This window comes from Xyrauchen texanus, chromosome 25 (assembly GCF_025860055.1).
Source record: "Xyrauchen texanus isolate HMW12.3.18 chromosome 25, RBS_HiC_50CHRs, whole genome shotgun sequence".
NCBI lineage: Eukaryota > Metazoa > Chordata > Actinopteri > Cypriniformes > Catostomidae > Xyrauchen > Xyrauchen texanus.
In genome coordinates, this window is record NC_068300.1 from 4,160,848 (window position 1) to 4,187,490 (window position 26,643).

At 42.1% G+C, this 26,643-nt stretch overlaps 1 protein-coding gene across 1 annotated transcript in view; it reads left to right on the plus strand.

Annotated features, from left to right (window-relative positions):
• LOC127618936 (uncharacterized) overlaps positions 1 to 26,643 on the plus strand; it is a 163,607-nt gene that overhangs the window by 82,819 nt on the left and 54,145 nt on the right. The window contains 5 exon segments of the mRNA XM_052091638.1: positions 1,975 to 2,231; positions 2,587 to 2,700; positions 4,706 to 4,867; positions 4,963 to 5,803; positions 7,450 to 8,697. Coding sequence (XP_051947598.1) covers positions 1,975 to 2,231; positions 2,587 to 2,700; positions 4,706 to 4,867; positions 4,963 to 5,803; positions 7,450 to 8,697 — 2,622 coding nt within the window.

Genomic DNA, 26,643 nt, shown 5'->3' on the forward strand with positions numbered 1-26,643 from the left:
GATTAGCATATGGAGATTTACTTGAAAGAAGGGAGGATAGTAACAGTATAATGGATGCGCCAATTACAATGGAAGAAATGAGAAGGGCAATAAAAGGATCTGGATTAACATCCCCGGGTAAAGATGATATCTGTTATGTAATGATAGAACATCTAGGTGTTTTAGCATCTACAAAGTTGCTGGGGTTTTATAATAAAGTATGGTATTTAGGGAAATTGCCAGCTGGGTGGAAAGAAGCAGTAATTATTCCTATCAGGAAACCAGGGAAAGATTTGTCAAGCCCAATGAATTATAGACCAATAGCACTTACGTCACATGTAGGAAAGCTAATGGAAAGGATCATTACAGATAGATTATCCTTTTATATGGAAAGAAGAGGAGTTTTATCACCTTATCAGAGTGGATTTAGGAGGGGTAGAGGAACGATGGATCCTGTTATGTGTTTGGAAACCGAGATAAGGAAAGCTCAAGTTAATAAAGAATCTGTAATGGCAGTGTTCTTTGATGTAGAAAAAGCCTACGATATGGTTTGGAAGGAGGGAGTAATGATAAAATTAAAAATTATAGGAATAGCAGGTAGGACATATAATTGGATTAAGGGATTCTTGGATGAGAGAAGTATACAAGTAAGAATTGGGACAGCTGTTTCAAGAAGATACATGGTAGAGAATGGTACTCCTCAAGGCAGTGTTATTAGCCCTATACTCTTTTCCATAATGATTAATGATGTTTTTCACAAGTGCAGGGGGATTTCGGACAGTCACTGTTTGCTGATGATGGAGCCTTATGGAAAAGGGGAAGGAACATTAATCATATTAAAGGTAAAATGCAAGAGGCAATTAATGTGGTGGAGAGATGGTCAATTGCATGGGGATTTAAGTTTGCAATTGGGAAGACCAAGACTGTATTTTTCACTAGAAAGAGAGGGGTTGAGGCTCAGGTAAAGATGGATGTACAAGATATAGAGCAAGTAAAAGTTTTTAGGTTTTTGGGTATGTGGTTTGATGATAAGTTAACATGGAAGGAACATATTAGAAGGATAAATACCAAGTGTAAAAAGATACTAAATGTGATGAGATGCATAACAGGGTCAGAATGGGGGGCAAGTAGGGCTGCTAAAATGTATAAAAATGTGTATATAGCATTGATAAGATCAGTATTATATTACGGGAGCATTGCTTATGTATCGGCAGCAAAAACGACATTAAAGAAGTTGGATGTGGTGCAAGCTCAAGCTCTAAGACTATGCTGTGGGGCTGTGAAAACAACTCCTGTGGCTGCTCTTCAGGTTGAGATGGGGGAATTGCCGTTGCACATTAGACGTAAGCAGTTAATGATGCACTACTGGATAAATTTACAAGGGCATTCTGGGGATCGACATCCTACAACTAAGATACTTCTCCCATGTTGGGAGAGTGAAAGAGCTAAACGGGGATGCTTTGCATGGAGATGTGAGGAAATAGCTGGAGACATGACATTAAATCAAGGAGGATATATCCCGACAGTGCCATTATCAGTGACACCACCTTGGTTGTTTCCTCCAGTGTCAGAAGATTTATATTTCCTGGGAAAAATGCAGGGTCAAAAAGGATTTGGAAATATTGCAGTACTGGTGGAAGATAGAATACAAACACTATATCAAACATATGTTCAAATATATACAGATGGATCCAAGGATCCTAATACAGGGAAAACAGGTTTTGGTTTTAGTATTCCTACATTGCATGTTTCTGGTAAAAGAAGGACTTCAGATCATCTATCAGTGTATACAGTAGAGATGTTGGCAATTGTAATAGCATTACAGAAGGTAGAAGAAATACAAATTAAAAAAGTTATTTTATGTACAGACTCATGCTCTGCATTAATGTCACTGCAGTCATTTACATCTAAGTAAAGATATAGTAAATGAGATCTATGAAACATTGTACAGAATTAAAAATATGAACATTCAGGTAATATTTATGTGGATTCCAGCACACAGAGGGATTAAGGGAAATGAAGATGTGGATGCATTAGCAAAACAGGCTCTGCTGCAGGAGGAGGTTTTGTGCGTTCCACTCAGTAAGTCTGAAGCTAAAGGAATAATCAAACGAAACATCATTAAGGAGTGGCAGAACAGTTGGGATACAGGAAACACAGGGCGACATCTCTATATATTACAGCAAGATGTGGGTACAGGAAGGATAGCCAGAAGAAACAATAAAGAGGAGAACATCTTGACAAGGCTAAGGGTAGGACATACTAGGCTTAATAAAACTTTGCACTTAATAAATAAACACCCTTCAGGAGTGTGTGAACATTGCCAAATAGAGGAGTCAGTTGAGCATGTAATTCTTCACTGTCAAAAATTCTCTCGAGAGCGGGAAGGATTAAGGGAGGAAAGTAGAAAGTTTGAACAGGAAGAATTAAGTCTAAAAAATGTTTTTGATATTGAAGTAGGGAAGTTATTCTGTTATTTGAGAGAAACTGGATTGATAAATAGAATTTAGGGGCAGGAAATATTATTAGTATTATTACTATTATTAGTTTTATTTATTTTGTTTCTTCAAGGGAAGGAAAGCTCTGGCCCACACTCCAACATAGTAGGTGGCGGTAATGCACCATAATGCTGGTTGCCACCCGCCATTAAACGTAACAAAGAAGAAGTCCAGCAGGAGACGCAAAAGCGCCATTAAACACGAGAAGAAGAAGAATTTATCTGTAAGTGTTTGAATGTGTTTAACTTCATTTGTGAGATTATGTTTGTGAGGTTGTGTTCTGAGGATGTTGTTTTTCTCTCTTTGGCGTTTTAATGGTCGCAATAGAAGATTATTATCGTCGTTTTTGGCGGTTTTGTGACGGACTCTTTAAAATATTCAGTTGCAGGAGAAACAAACAAAAAACTTCGGAGCCCCTTCAGGGGGAATTTGTTTTCTGAAATAGTTTTACTGCCTCTCGCTATAAATTTACCATGATTTTACTACAGTAACCATATTTTAACCATTATATCCGTAGTGAATCTATAATACTACAGGAAAACTAATACTGACGATAAAAGAAAACAAACAAAAAAAAACATAATTTTGTGATTATTCTGGTTTTACTACAATAACTGTAGTTTAACTGTGATTTCTGAGGTAATTTAACCATTGTATTTGTAATAAAACCAAAGTAATCACAAGATTAACCATGAATAATCTTTATTAAAACATGGTTTTGGTGCTAAAGAAACTAAAACAAACATGTCCCACCTCAGTCATGTTTACTACAATATTACTATAGTAAAACCATGTTTCAGAGCAAAAACATCACACTGTCATTGTAACTACTATAGTAAAGCCATGATTTTGTATTGTATGTTTTTAGGCTTCAGTGTGTTTTTATTTGACTATAGATGTATCATGGTTAATCTTGTGATTATTATGGGTTTACTTCAAATACCATGATTAAACTACTACAGTAACCAGTTAAACTATGATATTTGTGGTCAAACCATAATAACACAACATTAACCACAGTTTTCCATTTCCTGTAGTATTATATTTTCACTACGAATATCATTGTTAAAATATGGATACTTTAGTAAAATCATGGCAAATTTTATTTTGAGGGAACACAAAACTTGATCGATGTCAGGCCAGAGAGGGAGTGAAATGTATACATTTTTTCTCTCCCAAATTTGGAATACCAAATTCCTAATGTGCTCCAAGTCCTCATGGTGACCTAGTGACTCAACGGTGGCGGGTGATGAATCTCATTAATTTAGCTACGTTTACGTTTCTCGTTTTCCACAACCGAAAACGTTCCATTATCACATACTTTGGAAAACGATGAGTTTATGAAACTGAAAACTGAGTTTATTCTAAAACAAAAGTGAAAGATGAAAACTATTTATGTTTTTCTCCCCTTTATCTTCCAAATTTGGAATGCCAATCCGGGTGGGGGAGGACGAAGGTCAGCTGCCTCCGTGTCTGAGACCGTCAAACCGGCCATCTTATCTAGTGAATTGTTGAGCACGTTACCGTGGAGATGTAACACACGTGGAGGCATCCACGCACAACTCACCACGTGCCCCACCGAGAGCGAGAACCACATTATAGCGACCACGAGGAGGTTATTCCATGTTACTCTACCCTCCCTAGCAACTGGGCCAATTTGGTAGCTTAGTAGACCTGACTTCAAACTCGTGACTCCAGGGGTGGTAGTCAGAGTCAATCCTCGCTAAGCTACCCAGGACGCCCGAAATGTTTTAATGCAAAAAAAAACTTTACTAACTTTATCAGTGGAGCTGATGAAAGATAATAAAACTATATAAAAAAAGAGCATTTCATGAATGCTTTAACATAATTTAAAAATGTATTTAAAAATCATGCCATTTTAAAATAGAGTTCCAATGTATAAAAATATAGAGTTTGTCAATAATCTAGTTTCCATCCACTTTGTCTACTATAAGGAGCATCCATCGATGTGTATATGATGTGTGTGTAACAATCTGTATTTACATTAGTGCTACACAAGAGTACTAAAAAAAACGGCTCCTAAAGTCACCAAAATTTTACAATAAAACCCAAAATTCGTTTTCCCAAATGCATCCACACTCCAGTCCAGTAGGAGATGTAAAAGCCCCATTAAACACAACAACAAAGTTCTTGTGTATAATCCTATAATAATCTTTTTGAGATTGATGAATGTCAGTTCATTGTAATGATGATGTTTTTGTGTTTAGATGTTCATCATGAGAGAGCAGGTGGATGTGATCTGCTATAAATCAGTAGGAACTGATCTGTCCATGCTGGATATTGATGATTTCATCTCAGAAATCTCTCAGCTGAAGAAAGAGGTGACGTCACTGAAGACAAAACTGATGGAGAGAGACGACAGGTTACAGGTTAAACATTCATTTCATCCTTAAGTTGAGATTGTAAGCTTTCAAATGATGTGATATGATGAACGGTACAGATGTGATTGTGTTGTGTTTGTCAGGAGCTGGAAAATGTTTCCTGTCAATCTTCAGTGTGTGTGACTGATGGGACCTCCACAGAATGTCAGGATTCAGTGTGGAGCGGCAGAGATCAGTCCACACCACAGCGACTGCTGGACAAACTCTCTGAACAGAGATCCAGAGACACACAGGACTCACAGCTCACTTTACTCTGTTCTACTGACGGTAATCAGGGTGATCAAACCTCCACAGAGTCTCTGACTTCTGTCTGTAATGCTGGAGAACAACAGATGCTGCAGACACCAGTGAAGATATGTTCAGTCAAGCTGCTGGACTGCAGGAACCTGATGAAGATGAGAGGAGAAATCAAAGTAGAGGAACAACAGAATAATGATGATGATGATGAAGATAATCAAACCTCCACAGAGTCTCTTGATTCTGTCAGTAATGCTGGTGAACAGCAGATGCTGCAGATACCAGTGAAGACTGAAGTGAAGCAGGAGGAGGTAAAAGAAGAAAACACAGTAGAGGAACAACAGAGTAAGGAAGATGATGATGATCAAACCTTCACAGAAACTCTGACTTCTGTCTGTAATGCTGGAGAACAGCAGATGCTTCAGACACCAGCGAAGATGTGTTCAGTGAAGCTGCTGGACTGCAGGAACCTGATGAAGATGAGTGGAGAAATCAAAGTAGAGGAAAAACAGAGTTATGAAGATGATGACGGTCAAACCTCCACAGAGTCTCAGACTTCTGTCAGTAATGCTGGGGAACAGCAGATGCTGCAGATACCAGCGAAGATTGAAGTGAAGCTGGAGGAGATAAATGAAGAAATCACTGTAGAGGAACAACAGAGAGATGATGAAGATTATATTTCTTCTGGTATGTTTCTTCCTTTTAATGATTTACATTTTCATGTCAATCGACTGTCATTTTACAGTCTTTTTATCATTCAAAACAGTTCCTTTCAAAACCCTCCTCCGGTTCCAAATTTAAATCTTTCTCCTATAATCTCTTGAGAGAAATTGAAGCTCCGTCACCCCGACTCTGACTTAAAAGGGAGTAATACACTGATGCCTCATGACCATTTCCAAAAGCAGTAATCACCACTCCCAGAGTATCTAGCAGGTGTCGCAGCTGTAAATATCTAAAGAACGGAGATCTGGGAATCCCAAAATTTTGAACTAGATTTTTAAAGGATCTCAGCACTCCACTCTCATAAAGGTCCCAGAGGGTAGTAACCCCCCTCACAATCCACACTGACCAGCAGAAAGGGGACTTATTAATACATAAATTGGGGTTAAGCCATAAACTTGAGGCAACATTTAAATATATATTTAGGAGAAGCATCCCCCCCCCCGCCCCTTAAGGCGGCAAATAGTCTGGGAGTGGTGGGTCATGAAAAGGTTTGGACATGGGTCATGAGGCATCAGTGTATTACTCCCTGTTAATTCAAAGTCTGGGGGACAGAGCTTCAACTTCTCTCAAGAGATTATGGGAGAAAGATTTAAACTTGGTATTCGAGGAGGGAGTGTGGGCTAGGATTCTAAAAACATCACCTGATCTGTAATATTTTTGTTGTGGCACACCCAAACTTGAGGCTGTATCTCCGCATCACTTTGAGGAATTGGGACGAAACTTGGCATGTGTCATCACCATTAGGCCCTGATTTTACTTGCAATGTTTTAGCACACTGCCCCCTACTGGTCAGGAGATAGAAAATGGCTATTCTGGCTTATAACTCTTGAAAGCTTTCCTGCATGATAACCATCATGCCCAAATTATACCTGAGCAGTTTCAGAACAGCACCATATACTGGACAAATATTCTAAGAATTAGGTATTTTTTGTTAATTTTAAACTAAATCTGTTATTTTATATTGAAAGTTTTCTTTTTCTAACTCCTCATACACTGTTCATCAGACTATAACCAAAAACATGTCACAAAGCTTCTTTTGCTGTTCATGGTGCCAATAATTGGCTTGACCCCAGTATCGCTGCTTGCAACTATATTTATTATTATTATTACCCATTTTATCATTAGCTTTAAAAAAAGGCGACTATCTAAAAGGTGAGTAGTTTGCATTCCTGACATAAAACCACACTTCATTCTGCCTTCACAGGTGCACATATCTGATATTAGCAGCATATTTAGTGCTTATAAAGCACCAAACGTGAGATGACTACAATAAAATTAGCTTTGACATTGGCCCAACTTTCACAGAATTTTCAATGTAGGAAAAACCCTAAAAAAAATCACCTGCCAAAGTGGCTAATAAGAGTGAAAGAAATACAGCTACTGCTGATTTCCAGGGTGGTTAGGTGTTAATTTCAAACCCTGATGACTATAATCATTAAATGCAGTTATTAGGTGGAATAAACGGTACAAATAAATACCGCTTGCACAGAAAATATCACATTAATACTGGACATTTGTTGTGTTCTGGCATTGAATTATGGTTCAATTTGATTACTTTTTACATTTGTCCACTTGAATTGATATTTGTCCATTTACTGTGTTTATTGTAGAGCTGATGGAAGTGAAGGTGCAATGTCAAGAAGTGGATGAGGAACGTCAGTGTCAGAAACCTCATGATCTCACAACTTGCTCAGAGATTAAGAAGAATTTATCACCAGAAAACCAGAAAAGAAGAGCAGCCAAAAGTACTTTCACCTGCTCAAATTGTGGAAAGCACTTCAGTAAGGCACAAGACCTGAAAACACACAAGAGAATCCATACTGTAGAAAAACCTTACAAGTGCTCACACTGTGAAAAGAGTTTCACTCTGTCACAAAACCTGAAAGCACACGAGAGAATTCATACTGGAGAAAAACCTTACAAGTGCTCACACTGTGGAAAGAGTTTCACTCAGTCACAAGACCTGAAAAAACATGAGAGAATTCATACTGGAGAAAAACCTTACAAGTGCTCACACTGTGAAAAGAGTTTCACCAGGTCAGAACACCTGAAAACACATGAGAGAATTCATACTGGAGAAAAACCTTACAAGTGCTCACACTGTGAAAAGAGTTTCACCAGGTCAGAACACCTGAAATCACATGAGAGAATCCATACTGGAGAAAAACCTTACAAGTGCTCACATTGTGAAAAGAGTTTCATTCAGTTGCAAGACCTGAAAACACATGAGAGAATTCATACTGGAGAAAAACCTTACAAGTGCTCACACTGCGAAAAGAGATTCACCTGGTTAGATTACCTGAAAAAACACGAGAGAAGTCATACTGGAGAAAAACCTTACAAGTGCTCACATTGTGAAAAGAGTTTCATTCAGTCGCAAGACCTCAAAACACATGAGAGAATTCATACTGGAGAAAAACCTTACACATGCTCACACTGTGGAAAGAGATTCACTGGGTCAGGACACCTGAAAAAACATGAGAGAATTCATACTGGAGAAAAACCTTACACATGCTCACACTGTGGAAAGAGTTTCACTCGGTTAGAACACATGAAAACACATGAGAGAATCCATACTGGAGAAAAACCTTACACATGCTCACACTGTGGAAAGAGTTTCACTGGGTCAGAATACCTGAAAAAACATGAGAGAATCCATACTGGAGAAAAACCTTACAAGTGCTCACACTGTGGAAAGAGTTTCAGTCAGTCACATAACCTGAAAACACACGAGAGAATTCATACTGGAGAAAAACCTTACAAGTGCTCACACTGTGGAAAGAGTTTCAATCACTCACATAACCTGAAAACACACGAGAGAATCCATACTGGAGAAAAACCTTACCTGTGCTCACACTGTGGAAAGAGTTTTACTCAGTCACAAGACCTGAAAACACATGAGGGAATTCATACTGGTGAAAACCCTTAAGTGCTCACGCTGTTTTCTGCCAACCATGACACAAGCCCGGATCAGTCTGATTCTTAAAGACATAGATCCAACGAGTGAAAGAGTTACCATCCAATTTGTCTGATCCAGCTAGATGTAAAAATATTCAACATTTTTTTTTAGAAGTTATGACATCTCTTATACATATAAAGCAGTGGCCAAAAGTATTGGCAGTGACATCAATTTTGTGTTTTGCAAAGATTTCTGCTTCAGTTGTTGTAGTGTTGATTCACATTGTTTCTAGATTATTGTGCAGAGTGATCAGATGCATTTTAAATAATTGCAAAAAGCTTCATTGGCCAAAAAAAATTACTTTCACAAAAACCCAAATTTCACAGTTTTTCGGCCCTGGCACAAAATGACCAGCTAACATCATTTTACTGATTATATCAGCAGCACCTGGGAAAGTGTGAACGAGTACTAGTCAGGTGAAATCACTCTATCATTCTGATTGGATTATAAGAGCAGACTGATTGCTATACAATGAGGGAAGAAGTGTTTCCAATCATTGTGTTCTTTTTAGCAATGGTTACCTCTAAAAAAGACGTGCAGCCATCATCGCTTTGCATCAAAATGGCCTCACATGCAAGGAAATTGCTGCAAAGAATATTGCACCTGAAAGAACCATTTACCGGATCATCGAGAACTTTAAGGAGAGATGTTCAACTGCAGTGAAGAAGGCTTCAGGACATCCCAGCGCCAGGACCGAAGGCTGTCCAGCAAGTGCCAGGACCGTTTCCTCCTGAGGAATCAGCTACAGAATCGTGTCACCATCAGTGCAGAACTTGCTCAATATTGGGACAATTGGACAATGGCCTGGTGTCAAGAAGGGCAAAGAAGCCACTTCTCTCCAAGAAAAACATCAAGGACAGACTGAAATTCTGCAGGAAGTACAAGGATTGGACAGCAGAAGATGGTGCAAAGTTATTTTCTGTGATTAAACCCCCTTCCGACTGTTTGGGACATCTGGAAAATCGATAGTCCGGAGAAGAAAAGGTGAACGCTACCATGAGTCCTGTGTTGTGCATCAGTGAAGCATCCTGAGACCATCCATGTGTGGGGTTGCTTTTCATCACAGGGAGTAGGCTCTCTCACAATTCTGCCCAAAAACACTGCCATGAATAAAGAATGGTATCAAAACATCCTGCAAATGCAACTTCTCCCAACGATCCAGGAGCAATTTGGTGATGATCCATGCATTTTCCAGCATGATGGACCACCATGTCACAAGGCAAGAGTGATAATGAAGTGGCTCGGAGATCATTACATTGAAATTTTGGATCCGTGGCCAGGCAACTCCCCAGATCTTAATCCCATAGAGAACCTGTGGTCAATCCTCAAAAGGCGAGAGGACAAGCAGAAGCCCACAAATTGTGATCAACTCTGAGCACTAATAAGGCAAGAATTTGTCGCCATCAGTCAGGATTTGGCCCAGAATCTTATATCCAGCATGCCAGAGTGATTTGCAGAGGTTATGAAGAACAACACTGTAAATATTGATTCTTTGGATATATTGAATGTTTTTTCCCAATAAAAGCCTTTAAAACTCATGAAATGCTTATTATTGTTTTCCAGTATACCATAGAAACATGTGAAAAAAAATGATCTACAAATACTGAAGCATCAAACTTGGCAAAACACAAAATTTATGTCACTGCCAATACTTTTGGCCATGGCTGTTGATCAGGAGGCGTTTACTCAGGGCTGCAGCTCTTCTGATAACATGGCGTTTCATTAATATCATGTGGTCAGTGGTGAATGATCAGACTTCGATCACTACCATCTCACTTGACGCCAAAAAGGCATTTGATATAGTAGAATGGGATTATCTTTTAAAAATTTGGAAATATACGGGTTCAGGAATACTTTTATTTGATGGATTAAGTTACTTTTTTGACACACGGTAGCAATGGTACAAAAAAATTAATTAATTTCTGATTATTTTACTCTGGATAGGGGAACCCGACATGGTTGCCCTATTTCCACATTATTGTTCTGTCTTGCCCTGGAAACATTAGCAGCCGCGATAACAAAGGAAGATGATTTTCCAGGGGTGATGGCGGGAGGTGTGGCTCTTAAACTTTTGCTTTACACATATGATATTTTATTATTCATCTCCAACACTTCTAGATCTATGCCTTGCTTCTACAGAATAATTTCCTGCCCAGTAACTGCTTTTCAGATGGGCACCTTTCAGTGGACCAAACAGGGCATGAAGTATTTGGGTATTTTATTCTCAGCAAATTTGTGTGATTTAGTTAGTTAATTTTGACCCTTTAATAAAAAGGTTTTCGAGCTATGTGGGCTTCATTACATTTATCTATGATTGGGAAGCTTAATTTTATTAAAATTTATTGTATTCCAAAATTCCCTCTCTATATTCCCATCTCCCTATAGATTGTCCCCCTCTCTTATTTCAAGTAATTTGATAGGTTAGCGAAGTCCTTCATTTGGAATGGTAAACGTCCCAGATTACACTGTTTTCATTTTTTTTATTTAAATTACATGGGCTGATGTGAGGTGGGCTTTTTTTTTTTTTTATGCATTCAGTCTCAGATATTTGGCTCATTGATCGCTTCCACCTGAGAGAGCCCCTCCCTGGTTTTGTACTGAACAGGAACTTCTTGCCCTTATTTCACAATTGCAAAGCCTTTCTATTAAACAAACTGGAGAATTTAAATTACACCCCGTTATCTTGCATTTGCACTCGGTATGGACATTTATTTTAATGTTGACTCAAATTTATTGCTTAACCCCAATTTATGCATTAATAAGTCCCCTTTCTGCTGGTCAGAGTGGATTGTGAGGGGGTTGCTACACACAGTGACTTTTATGAGAGTGGAGTGTTGAGATCCTTTGAAAATTTGGTTCAACATTTTGGGATTCCCAGATCTCAGTTTTTCGTAGGTATTTACAGCTGCGCCACCTGCTCTGTACTATGTTTGGGAGTAGCATACACCCCACTAAAGTGGCAGACACTCTGGGAATGGTGATTATGGTGCATCAGTGTATTATTCCCTGCTAATTCAGAGTCTAAGGGACAGAGCTTTAACTTCTATCAAAAGATTATGTGAGAACGATTTAAACTTGGTATCACTCGTCTGGGCTGCCGCTTTTGGTCCAGCACGCCCAGGCTGAGACTGACGCACGGATGTCTGACATGCTTGCCCGGGCCGCCGCCAGCTTGGGGCTGGACTGGAACCCTGCGTCCTCCCCACAGCTGTCGTGGCTGGATGATTGGTTCCTGGGGTCTGCCCGCCGCTCACAGCCACGCCCCCCAGTCCCTTTTTTCCCGGAGGTGCATGATGAGCTGACGACTATATGGAGAGCACCCCTCTCTGCTCGTCACAAAGCCCCTCACTCATCCGCTCTCACTACCCTCGACGTGGAGCTCTCACGGGTACACGGCAATTCCCCAGGTTGATAGGGCGGTTGCGTCCCACCTATACACTGAGAACGCCGCCACCTGGCGGGGTCACCCTGTGCTCGCGTCCAAGGCCTGCAGGACATGTCGGCATTGACCGCCAAAACCTACAGCGCCACTGGACAGACCGCTTCCGCCCTGCATGCCATGGCCCTTCTGCAAGTCCACCAGGCCAAGGCACTTAAAGATCTGCAAGAGGGTAGTCCTGATCCTGATGTGCTGCAGGATCTGCGCTCAGCGACCGACCTCGCCGTCAGGGCCACGAAGGCCATAGAGCAGTCACTCGGGCAGGCGATGGCCACTCTCGTGGTTCAGGAACGTCATCTGTGGCTGAACTTGTTCGAGATGCGCGAGACGGACAAGACGCGCTTCCTTAACGCGCCGGTCTCCCAGTTTGGCCTCTTCGGCGACACCGTCGAGGACTTTGCCCAGCAGTTCTCCGCGGCGAAGAAGCAGACGGAGGCCATTTCACACATCCTGCCCCACCGCAACCCTGCCGCCACGGGCCAAGCCCCGTCTGCTCGCCGAGGGCATCCTCCTGCGGCTAAGAAATGTGTTGCTCCGCCTCAACCTAGGCCCAGCTCTCGGCCCCCGTGTCGAGCACCCCGCAGGAAGCACAAGCCCCCCCATCTCACAGCAGTCCCAGAAGGCTCCCAGGCGCTCCTGAGACAATTGACCCAGAGACCGAGATGTTCACTCCGGAGCTGGTAAGAAGACCACTCTGTCCCCCGGTGGAGGGCCGGGAGGAGAATCCTTGTTTGAGTTTATTTAATTTGCCGCACCCCTCAGAAAGCAGGGCTGCGGTATCCACATTCTCAATAAAAGAGCTATTACCTTTGTCTCTGGGTCACCTGGCCCGCAAATGCCTTTCTCACGGCACTCTGCCGCCAGACCTCAACAGTCCCCTGGATGCGGACACCCCGCCTCCAGCCAAGCCGCGACTGTCCCACAGCCGGCCGTTTCTGACGAGTCTAGATGACGCCGTCACTGGACCTCCTCCTCAGTCACTAACCCACCCCTGCCGGGTGTGCAGAGCAATGTAAGTGCTTAGAGTCTTTTCTCAGCACCAGAGCCTCGGGACGCACTTTCGCCTCCTGACGCCATACTACCTGCTCTGCCCCGCTGCGAAGCCCTGCCGGGTACATAAAAAATAATCGTCCCTTTAGTGCCCCTAGCACGGAGCTTGAATGCGTGGCTTTCACTTCCCAACCCGTCTCGCTGGCTGGCCAGGACCATCCGACTTGGTTACACAATTCAGTTTGCCAGGCCCCAGCCCCCCCTTCGCGGGGGCTTCATAGAGCAGTCGCATTGAAATCACGACCCTTTTGCTCAAAGACACGATAGAGCCTATCCCTCCAACCGAGATGAAGAACGGTCTCTACAGCCCTTACTTCATTGTACCCAAGAAAGGAGGCGTCTTATGACCGATCTTGGACTTGCAGAGTTTTCAACCAGGCCTTACACAAACTCCCGTTCAAAATGCTCACGCAGAAACATATTTTAACTTGCATCTGGCATCTAGATTGGTTTGCAGCGGTAGACCTGTAGGACGCGTACTTCCCCTTCTCAATACTGCCTCAACATCGACCCTTTCTATGGTTTGCATTCGACGGACAGGAGTATCAGTACAAGGTCCTCCCATTCGGCATGTCCTTGTCCCCTCGCGGCTTTACAAAGGTCACAAAGGCAGCCCCTGCTCTGCTCCGAGAAGCTGGCATTCGCATACTCAACTACCTCGACGACTGGCTCATCCTGGCCCACTCCTGAGAGTTACTAAGCGCCCACAGGGACCAGGTGCTCAGACACCTCAGCCGTTTAGGGCTTCAGGTCAACTGGGAAAAGAGCAAGGTCACCCCGGTTCAGAGCATCTCTTTTCTCGGCATGGAGTTAGACTCTGTCTCAATGTCAGCGCGCCTCACCAACGAGCACGCGCAGTCAGTGCTGAAATGCCTCGCCACCTTCAGGCCAGGCACAACGGTCCCTTTAAAACTTTTCCAGAAGCTCCTGGGGCATATGGCATCCTCCGCGGTGGTCGCGCCGCTGGGGTTGATGCATATGAGACTGGCTCAGCACTGGCTACAGACTCGAGTCTTGAGTGACGGTAACCCCCGCCTGCTGCCAAACATTCAAACCCTGGACAGACTCAGGAGTCCCCTTGCAGCTGGTGTCTCGACGCGTCCTGGTCACGACCGACGCCTCCAGATTGGGTTGGGGCGCTGTGTGGAATGGGCACGCAGCTGCGGGCCATTGGAAAGGGACCCCGCTGCGCTTGCACATCAACTGCCTGGAGTTGCTGACTGTTTTCTTTGCCATGTGGAGGTTTCTCCCGCTAGTTCAGGGCAAACATATCTTGATCAAGTCAGACAGCACCACCGCGGTGGCGTACATAATTGGGCAGGAGGCCTGGGCCAGTCTGCTGTGGTTGCAGGGACCCAGGGCATGTCCGAGAGCAGGGCTTGAACCCCTGTTATTTGCTGTGCAAGAGGTCCCGCAAACCTCCACAGGGTTTTTCCCATTTTCATTTTTAAATGGGCATAAACCCTGTGCCATTATAGAAGTCATGAAGGAAAATTTGGAGGAGGGACCTTCACAGAGTAAAAATGAAATTCAATACGTTCTTGACCTGAGAGCAAAACTCCACACACTGGGGTGTCCATCACAGGAAAATTTGCTACAAGCGCAAGACCGTCAGTTCCGGCTGTATAACAGGGGAGCTCGGCTATGGGAATTTGCACCGGAAGATAAAGTACTTGTATTGCTTCCTATATCAAATTCTAAATTACTCGCAAAGTAGCAAGGGCCCTTTGAGGTCACAAGACGAGTTGGGAATATCGACTATGAGGTAGTACGTATAGATAGGGGTGGGGCACATCATATTTACAACCTCTACCTACTAAAACCATGGAGTGAGGCGGTCCCCGTATCCAGGGCAAAGGTAGTTCCGGACAGTGAGGGGATTAGGACCAGAGGTGAATCTAAAAGCCAATCAGTTCATCTCGGTCCCTTATGGAGACCACCTCTAACCGTTATAAAGTATGGAGGTTGCTGACGTCTTCTTGCCTCTCTCCAGCCTCACTAACCTCATAAAACATCACATCGAGACAACCCCCAGGGTAGAGGTACACAGTTGTCCCTATACAAGAAACGGGTAGTATGGGAAGAATTAAAGTCTGTGCTTGATATGGGGATAATAGAAAAAGCCCATAGTGATCGGGCCAGCTTGGTAGTTTTGGTATCTAAGAACGATGGCTCAGTTCGGTTCTGTGTGGATTACTGGAATGTCAACGTGGTGTCGAAATTTGATGCATATCCATTACCTTGTATTGACAAACTGCTCGATTGGTTGGGAACATCTCGCTTTTATTAGATACTGGATTTAACAAAGAGAGATTGGCAGATCCCCGTAATCAGGCCCGGATTAAGAATTCAGAGGCCCCTGGGCACAATGTCTTGTAGGGCCCCCCACCCCACCCACACAATCAAGCTTTTGAATTTTTGGATACTATTTGCTGGTAACACCTATAGCGAGCAACTAGCTGGCATATGCAAGCACATAGTGCCTCACCTTTACCAATCCAGTTATATGAATCAAATTCTTCCATAATTAACACACAAACACGTACACACACCCATTAATGTAGCTTTCCTGTCTGTCTCTCTCTTCCTCTCCTGTCCTCTACTCCTCGGCTCTACAGGGGCTGCCGCTCTTCGTCTCTCTCCCCCTCTCCTCTTCCTGTGATGAAAAGGATGCAAACAGTATAGGTCATCTTAACTCAACTTTTTTACTCTTCTTTATACTCTCTCTTCTTTATACTAAAAAAAATTCTGCACTTATGTATTTAGCACTTTATTATTCATGGCCCCTAATGGCACTTTGTTTGATGATTGAATGATAGACACATTACAAGATGCTGTAAGTATTATGGTATAATATTGGTTGCTTACAATACAAATTACAATTGCTGGTGTATGACCTGTCCAACTATTGACAAATGTACTACATGTAAGTCGCTTTGGATAATAGCATCTGTCAAATGCCCTAAATGTAAATGTAAATCAAATGTAAAATAAAGCAGCTTGTTTTTTTTTTTTTTTGATAATACTATATTTCATGTAAGTTGTTCTCTCTCTCTCTCTCTCTCTCTCACACACACACACATACACACACACACAATACCTCCTCCTCTCCTCAGGGTCTGTCTGTCTGTCTCATGCTCTCCTCCTCTCCTCAGGGGCTGTCTGTCTATCTGTCTGTCTTTCTCCTCCTCTCCTCAGTCTCAGGGTCTGTCTTTCTCCTCCTCTCCTCAGGGGCTGTCTGTCTCATCCTCTCCTCCTCTCTTCAGGGGCTGTCTGTCTCATCCTCTCCTCCTCTCCTCAGGGTCTGTCTGTCTGTCTCATGCTCTCCTCCTCTCCTCAGGGGCTGTCTGTCTGTCTGTCTGTCTTTCTCCTCCTCTCCTCAGGGGCTGTCTGTCTCATCCTCTCCTCCTCTCCTCAGGGTATGTCTGTCTGTCTGTCTGTCTGTCTTTCTCCTCCTCTCCTCAGGGTCTGTCTGTCTTTCTTTCTCCTCCTCTCCTCACTTTTTTGTCTGTCTGTCTGTCTTTCTCCTCCTCTCCTCACATTTTTGTCTGTCTGTCTGTCTCTCCTCCTCTCCTCTCTCTGGCTGCCCTTAAAAAGGCTTTCCTGTTAGCAAACTCAGTTACAATGTCATCAAAATCCAAGTCCATGTCCAGCTGAGATTCAATGGCCATCAGTGACAGTGCACTGAGGCGCTTTTGTGTTTGTGTTGTTCTAAGTAAATTTTTTATTCTTGCCATTTTGAAAAAGATCTTTCTCCTTCAGAATTTGTAACCGGCAGTGTCAAAAAAAATATGTAGGGCTACAAACACATTGTGGAAAGTTGATTGCAGACCATGTTTCAAGAGCACCTGCAACAGTTTTTGAGGAGACTTATCCTGCTCGCTCTCTATAAAGTATCTGAACTGGATAATTTCATCTGCAAGGTTCTGATCTAAATCAGAAGGATATGAAGCACAGAGTGCATCCGCCTGTTTTGTATTAGTGATCATAATTTGCGCATGCAACAAAGAGGATGTAGCAGGTGACACGTGCATTTATTGACGTCTTTTCTGAGTCGATCTCATTTGAGTGTATTCGGCAATGCTTATAACGTGTAATTAAACACGTTGAGTTTATATTCTGGGCTCATCAGATTTTTTTTACATAGTATTATTAGTATGATTTTTACTGTCTGTTAATAACACTGTCCGTCTCTTTATGTTAAGGTTTGTATTAATTTTGATATGCCAGAGAGGGCAGAATAAGACAGGGAATTAAAGAATGCATTGTAGTTATGTTGACCTACTGTTTTCATAACACTGGATATTCTGCTAATTCATACTTTTCTAAAACGTTGCATAATGGCAATTAACTTATTTAGCAATTACACTAGTGCTAGTTTTGTTGCCAGTGTTGCTCAAATGCACGCGTATGTGTCACCACCAACAGTAAGTACCTGCATGTGTTGGGAAAAGGGAGAAGAGCGAGTTCGGCAAAAGGCGGATTCGAACTCTGGCCGAACGCGTCAAAAGCTACCATCATGCACCTCACGCCTTACGCTACAGTAGTTATTTTGTGTCGAGCGTCTTTTTGCTAAAAAGACAGGCACCGGGCCAGCACGTAGTGCAAATATACGCTCCGTTTTCGGAAATGAAAAAAAAATTAAAAAAAATAAATAAATCTTCCCCTCGCTTGGGCCCCAAGTGCGCATGGGCCCCTGGGCCCCAAGTGCGCATGGGCCCCTGGGCCCGTGCCCATAATGCCCATTGGGTAATCCGGGCCTGCCCGTAATGCCGATGTTCCTTAAGAAAACTGCCTTCTCCACACCATTTGGGTTACACCAATTTGTGACCCTTCCATTCAGTTTGTTTGGGGCCCTGGCTACGTTTTTCAGTTCTCAGACTGCATGCTCCATATGCTGCTGCTTATTTGGATAATATAATTATTTACAGCAAAGATTGGCAGCAGCCCATGCTGCATTTGAGGGCAGTTCTGAGATTGCTGTGGTGAGTGGGCTCACAGCAAACCAGTTACAATTGGACAGGTTTAGGTACAGTATATGGAGTTCCACTTGGGTCATGGGCAAGTGCAGCCCCAAATTGATAAAACTGCAAAAAGAAGGTGAGACTGTTCCTGGGACTGGCTGACTATTACTGAAGGTTTGTGCCTAATTATATTGTCACCAGCCTGCTAACTGATCTCACTAAAAAGGGAGCTCCAGACCCAGTCCAGTGGATGGAGCTGTGTCAACAAGCTTTCACACAGGTAAAAGCTGCACTTTGTGGCAGGTCACTAATTTATTCCCCTAATTTCCCTTCTAACTTCTCTCCCTTTGTTTTGTAGACAGATGCATCAGACAGGGGGCTGGGTGCTGCACTGTCCCAGGTGGTGGTGGGGCAGGAGTGCCTGGTGCTGTACATTAGTCAGAAGCTCTCTGAGAGAGAGACTAAGTACAGCACCATAGAGAAGGTGTGCTTGGTCATCAAGTGGGTGGTCCTCACTCTCCGCTACTCTTTGCTGAGATGGGCATTCACCCTCTGTTTGGAACATGCCACGCTACAGGGGCTCCACCACAAGAAGGATGCCAATGCCAGCCGTTTACGTTCAAGGTGGACCGCAGTCCGGGGTGCAGATGGCTGTCGCAGGCTTCCTCTTTACTAAAGAGGATGGGACTAGGCAGGCCAGGCCATTCCTCCAATCTGAGTCCGGCAGTGGGGCTATGTGGGGGGTGAGGGCATAGCCGAGCATTTGTCTGGGGAGAGAGGAAGTGGTACAGGTTTTCACCTGAGATGAATTGCTGCTAATTGTGATTTCTATGTTCACAGTGAGAGGCGGGGAGATAAAAGGCTGCCCAAAACTCCAGAGAGATAGAACCCATCTGACAAGCTTTGTGTGTGTGTTTGTGTTGGCTGCTGTCAGTTGTTTTGAATCTTTACCATCACGCTTGAGGCTGACATGTTTAATTTATGAAAAACAGTTATATTTGGGATCCAATTCCTCATCCAGATATTTCTGGAAACATCCTCTATAGGTTCTAAGTTTCTAACCATGAATTAACATTTTCAGAATGTTGCAGGTAGTTTTTGTCTTACAACCTTAAAATAACTCATACAGAATGTTCTTTTATGGTTATTTAGGTTACCATAACTAACCTTTCCAAAACACCGCAGATAGGCTTTTGTGGGACAATATAATAAGAAATTAGAACGTACTCTAATGGTCATTTTTAGGTTTTATTTTTTGTTATTATTCATGTATATTGCAGAGAGGTTGATGGAAAACAATGACTGATATTATTGCAGTACAGCATTTAAATAAATGTAGAAGTAAAGATGATAGTATATGAGATTTGAACAGATTCAAATAAACAGATGGGAAAAGCATACAAGTATGATATTATTCTTCCCTTATATCTTCCTATCACACACACTGTGTCTGATTTACTGTATTTTTTTTACTGTTTTATTTGATAGGGACAAAGCATGTTGATGAACATTTGTACAGAATACAAGATGTAAACAAGCCGGATTATAGCAGTATTGCTAATTTACGTCCGTAGTCCCTAGCCAGGTACACACAAATAACAAATACTCACTATACACAAGACTCAACTAAAAAAACACAATACATAAAAACACCTCACAAAAATTACCAAGAAAAATGTTTACACACTTGATTTTTCATAAGCCACTTCTTAAGATGTTCTTTAAAAGTGTGATATGTAGAACATTGTCGTATTGACTGTGGCAAACTATTAAAATATTTGCTCCCTATCACTGATAAAACTTTCTGGCCAAAGGATGTTCGCCTATTTGGTACTTCCCAGTCCCCTCTACTGTATGCATATGCATTTGATCTGCACATGCTTTATTTCTCCACTGAAATGTGCACGCTTCAGCAGTTGAAAGATTAACGGTCATTCCGATGGACCGACCTGCTGTCAGACATTCATTTATCAATTTCCTCAATAAATAATTACTTCTAAGTGTGAAACGAATGCACAGGTAGCTGTAATTACCTGCCAGGCATTATTGCCTGCTGCACCTCCTCCAGTGCCCACAGCTGCAGGGTCATCAGCCGGGAGCCAGCTCTCTTCAATGTTTTTCCCCATTAATCCCGAAACATCTCCTGGTTGTGGGGCAGTAGTCAGGGACATCTTCCTGTCACACCCCACAGCTCCCGTTCCCCTCCAGCACCTCTCATCCTTGTCTTCCTATCCAGATATCTTTCCTTCACAAATCTATATGTCATAATATCATCAACATGACCATATGCGCCAGCCCGTTGTCCAAACCAAGATGCTTACTCAGAGCCCTAGTGGCACTGGCACCGGATCTGTCATTAACCCAGGTTCCCTGTTCCTCAGTTTCTTACTTCTGAATCCCCCACTTTTTGTCTTTCCTTCTTAACCATAGCCTGAAACTTCCTTTCTCAGCTTCCTCTGCCAATTCCTTCAAGGGCTTTTTAAAGCTGCTCCTATGATATCGATGTCTCTAAATAGGTGCAGCATTGATATTCCGATAAATCCTTGGCACCCAACCTCCACAGTGTAGGTGCTAGTCGTCCATCCAGTTTTACTGCATTCTGTGGCCAGATCAGCATATTTTAGCTTCTTCCAATTATAGGCTGTCTCTAGACCCTCTTCCCATGGAACAGTATATTTAATCATAACTATTTTTCTAGCTGAAGTCAACCACAATACTACATCCGGCCTTAAGGAGGTAATGGCAACCTTGGCAGGAAATTTCAGCTGCTTGCCAAGGTCGACCATCATTGATCAATCACTTCCAGTCACCAAGATTGATCTGGCTTCCCTCCATGCTGTGCCTTGTGCGGCACCTCCCTTTCTAACTAAATCAACACCCTGCCGCTGGGAACCATGGTTGCCTTTGATTGCCTTTACTTTATGCACCTCTAGGACCTCTGCCAGCTTCCTCAGGACCTTATTATACCGCCACTATGTGCTAGTGCAGTCTTGCACCCAACCAATATGTGCTTCAAATTTGCTGTTGGGTCCTCTCAGATGGAGCAACTCTCCTTTTGCCATACCACAAAGACAAATTCCCAGAGCTTGGTAGGGTATTGAAGGTGGATCTTATTAGAAAATTTAGCCTGGCCAGGGGTACCTTCCACAGGTCACCCCATCCTAACACTCTATCAGATGTCCCCTCCCATATGGTCCAGCATCCTTGCAGCTGATGGCTGACTGCCCTGACCTTATACCCTTCCTCTTCCATCCTAGTTATTCCGTAATTACCATTGCTTTCCTCTGTTTTCAGGAGGCTGCTGACTACAGTTTGGGAGCCACCCCCTTTCCAAGGCATGTTCTACCTGACTGTGTTCTACCAACAATCTCTTGATGATTCAGTCTTGAAACTGCCTGGTTTACAACCTCCTCTGCCTTCCAAGATCCATCCTTGCCACTGCCGCTGCTGAAATCTCACACATTTTTAGTGACCACATCAGGTTATGGTAGAATGTATATTGGAAGCACCAAACCTTGAATTTGCCTAGGAGATGACAATTGTCTTTTTTTTTTTTATCTAGGCCCTTTGTCAGTTGCCACAGGAATATCTCTGCCATTTGTTTGCACTATTAAATTTATATTGATTTGATAAATATTTGACTCATAAAAAAGGACATGGTGTATGCCTCTCCACCTCCTACAATTCTCTGCTTCAGATCACTGGTGTTCTGATCAATGTCAACTGCAATCAATGAACAGCTCATTATGAACATTATATATACTCACCTAAAACATACATCATTGTCAAGTCTCACCTTGGACTATTCATGACCGCTCTGCACCCATGCAGTGTCTCTCTCTTCATCATACGGTATTCACTTGTTTATTATCAACAGTACATGTACTTTGCTACTTACCTCTGTTACCTACCTGTTGGAACATTATACTGTCATTTTCTGTTTTACTGCTGATATCTCCTTTTACCTGTATCTGCTGTATACATCCATATTCTCATTAAATCCTCCCGCATCTGGGTTCAACTGTACATTGGTGTGAGTGCATTCCTAACAGAAGACTTGACCTCAACATGAATCCAGTGGGAGTCCATCTCCATGAAACCACCAATGAGTCAATTGCAATCCCATCATTCATTCTGCATTGATGCACGCTGCACGAGAGATTGTTTGTGGCCTGCTTAGCACTGCTTATTCACATACGTTCAACGTTACAGTCATCGTTCATAGTTATATCCTTTGTCATTTTACCACGTCGTTCATAGTTATATCCTTTGTCATTTTACCGCGTTTCAGATTCTTCCGCTTTTTCTCTCGTTTCATCTGCGTGTATTTTAGCGGTTGCTGCTGACACCTAGCTAGAGTCTGTGTTTGTAGCCTTTAATCCTTAACTCTTTCCCCGCCAGCGTTTTTTAAAAAAAGTTGCCAGCCACCGCCAGGGTTTTTGACGATTTTCGCTAAACTTTAATGGCCCGCAGAATATTTTCTTCCATGAATATATGAAGATGCTATATATCAAAATAAAGATCTGGGCCTCTGCTTTTATTTTATCTTCATTTGTTCTTTTTTTTATTGCGACTTGAACAGAGGTAGGTTTTGTCAAAAAACAACATTTCAGACAAAAAGCTGAGAAAAAGGCATGTTTATGTCTGATATTTTGAGCTTCTCAATACTCCACTTCTTCATGTTTGAGACGATCGCAGTCTGTTTCTTTGATCAAAGAGTTGCGTACTCTTTCAAAACATGCGCAGGGGTCTTCCTTACCGTATAATACCTAAAACACGGAAACCCGGAAAATTCTGTGTTTGGCGGGGAAGCGTTTTTTCATAAAACACGGAAAATTCCGTGTTTGGTGGGGAAATAGTTAAACATCTGCCATTTTTAAGCACGTATCGGGTCTTCCCGTATTATTCTCTTATCAGGATTCAACTGCGCGCATATCCCACCTGTATCCGCGTTCTATTTTTATCGCGGTTAAACTGCGTGCATTTTTTCAGCGCGCACCCGTTTTTTCTCCTCTGCGGTACACAGATTATTGCATCGATCTCAAAGCACCGCTTACCAAGAACAACCACCACCAACAACAAACAATTTTGTGAGGGATTCAAATCAATCTCAAAACCCTCACCACTCAGGAACAACGAACAATTTGCGGTAAGTCATCGCATCGGCTCATGTTATTTGTTCATGCATTGCATGTCACATGTTTAAAATAGCCTCCTCCGTCAGCAGTGAGGGATTCACTTGTGATAAATGTAAGGAATTAGTCAGGCTGACGGAGAAGGTTAATGAGTTAGAGACTCGCATCTGAACGCTAGTAGTTGTCAGTGAGAAAGAGAAGCCGTTAGATACTGTTTCGGATGCGGGCAGTACAGAGAGCAACACACATACTTTGGTTCCGGTTATAGAGCCCTGCAGCAGGGCATTTGGGTGACGTCTCGGCGGCATACTCGTTCAGCAAAGAGACACCACTCTCCCGCTCCTGTTAGGGTTTCCAATAAATTCTCCCCACTCAGTGATACACCCACTGAGAATCATATTGAAAGAGCCCTTGTTATCGGTGATTCTATTGTAAGGAACGTGGAAATAGAGACTCCAGCCACTATTGTTAATTGCATTTCAGGGGCCAGAGCGTCTGACATCAAATCAAATTTACAAGTGCTGGCTAATGCTAAACGTAGATTTTCTAAAATTGTTATCCATGTCGGCACTAACGATGTCCGGCTTCGCCAGTCGGAGATGACTAAAGATAATGTTAAAGAGGTGTGCAAATTTGCAAAAACGATGTCAGACACTGTAATATGCTCTGGTCCCCTCCCTGCTCGTCGTGGTGACGAAGTTTATAGTAGATTAGTGTCACTGAATGGCTGGATGTCTGAGTGGTGTCTGCAGAATAAAATAGGATTTATAGACAATTGGAAAAGTTTTTGGGGTAGACTGACCTGCTAAAGAGAGACGGACTCCATCCCTCCAGGGAAGGTGCAGCTCTCCTCTCTAGTAATTTGGCTCATAGACTTAATAATGATATTAATTGACTAAATGGGGCCCAGGTCAGGAAGCAGACAAACTGGTTAATCCGAACGTCTGCTAGCTGCCTTGAGACGTCACACAGGTCACATAAACTACAACACATAGAGACTGTATCACCTAGATATCTCATAGAGACTGTGTCTGTTCCCCGAACTACCAAACACAATACCCTCACTAAATCATTTAGAAAAAACTTGAACAAAATAAACAAATTAAAAATGTACATCATATAAAAATAGGGCTACTAAACTTTAGATCTCTTTCTACCAAAGCACTAATTGTCAATGAAATGATTACAGATCATAGATTGGATGCGCTCTGTTTGACTGAAACCTGGCTTAAACCGGATGAATATATTAGTTTAAATGAATCTGCTCCCCCAGGTTATTGTTATAAACATGAGCCTCGTCTGAAGGGTCGAGGAGGAGGTGTTGCTACAATTTTAAAAGTTTTTGGTGTTACTCAGAGGACAGGATATAAATGTAAGTCTTTTGAACTAATAATGCTTAAGATGACACCGTCAAATACAAATATAAATAAAAATTCTCTGTTGTCCTTTACCCTTGCTACAGTGTATAGATCACCCGGGCCTTATTCAGATTTCCTTAGTGAATTTGCACATTTTTTATCAGATCTTGTAGTTACTGTAGATAGAGACTTAATTGTTGGTGACTTCAACATTCACATAGATAATGAAAATGATACATTGGGATTAGCATTTATCGATATTCTGAACTCTCTTGGAGTCAGACAAAATGTAACAGGACCAACTCATCGCCATAATCATACGCTAGATTTAATTCTTTCATATGGAGTTGATGTTGATAATATAGAAATTCTGCAGCAGAGCGATGACATCTCGGATCATTACTTTGTCTCTTGCATGCTGCAATCAGCTAATGTTACTCAATCTACACCACGCAATCGTTCAGGTAGAACTATTGTTTCGACCACTAAAGATAGCTTCACTAATACTTTTCCAGATCTATCTCATATACTCAATAAACCCCAAAGCCCAGAAGAACTTGATGAAATAACAAAAAATTTAAATGCAGTCTTCTCTAGCACCCTTGATGTTGTCGCCCCACTTCGATTAAAGAAAATTAAAGAAATAAGCCCTGCACCATGGTACAATGATCACACTCATGCTCTCAAGAGAGCAGCTCGGAAAATGGAGCTATGTGGAAAAATACAAAATTAGAAGTATTTCAGGGTGCATGGAAGGATAGTGTCTGTAGCTACAAACACGCATCAAAGCTGCCAGGTCAGCATATTTTAGTAAACTCATAGAAAATAACCACAACAATCCTAGATGTTTATTCAGTACTGTGGCTAAATTGGTTAGGAATAAAGCCTCAACCGAACCAGATATTACATCACAGCTCAAGAGTAATGACTTCATGAATTTCTTCACAGATAAAATTGAAATAATCAGAAATAAAATTGGAATTATGCAATCATCTGTCATAGCACCTCAGAAAACAGTGTCGAATAATTTCCCTCATGTGCAACTTCAATCGTTCTCTGTCTTAGGTCATGAAGAGCTAACAAAACTTATCGAAACATCAAAAGCCACAACTTGTTTGTTAGATCCTATACCAACTAAGCTCTTAAAAGAGGTATCTCCTGTAATATCAGAACCTCTTCTTAATATCATTAACTCCTCGCTATGCTTAGGACATGTCCCAAGAAACTTTAAAATGGCAATTATCAAACCGCTAATTAAGAAGCCACAACTTAATCCTGGAGAACTTGCTAATTATAGACCGATTTCAAATCTCCCATTTATGTCAAAAATACTAGAAAAGGTAGTATCCTCCCAAATATGTTCATTTCTACAGAGAAATAGTATATATGAAGAATTTCAATCAGGATTTAGGCCTCATCACAGTATAGAGACTGCACTTATCAGAGTTACAAATGACTTGCTCTTATCATCTGAGCGTGGCTGCATTTCTCTTCTAGTGCTTTTAGATCTTAGTGCTGCATTCGACACGATAGATCACGACATTCTCTTGAATAGGCTGGAGAATTATGTTGGCATTTGTGGACTTGCATTAGCATGGTTTTGGTCATATTTAGCAGACCGCTACCACTTTGTCTATGTAAATGAGGAATTGTCAACCCAAACAAAAGTAAAATATGGAGTGCCACAGGGATCAGTTTTAGGGCCTCTGTTTTTCTCCATGTATATGCTTCTGTGACACACCAAAAGTATGTACACATTTGGATAATGTTTGTATTGTTCAGCAGATATAAGAATATCTCAACAGAAATGTGATGCTTTATTTCTGTTACTTCTTGTGGACAATGGACTAAATTTGTCTACTGCAGTTTTCTATTTAATGAGAATGGGACTCATATTTT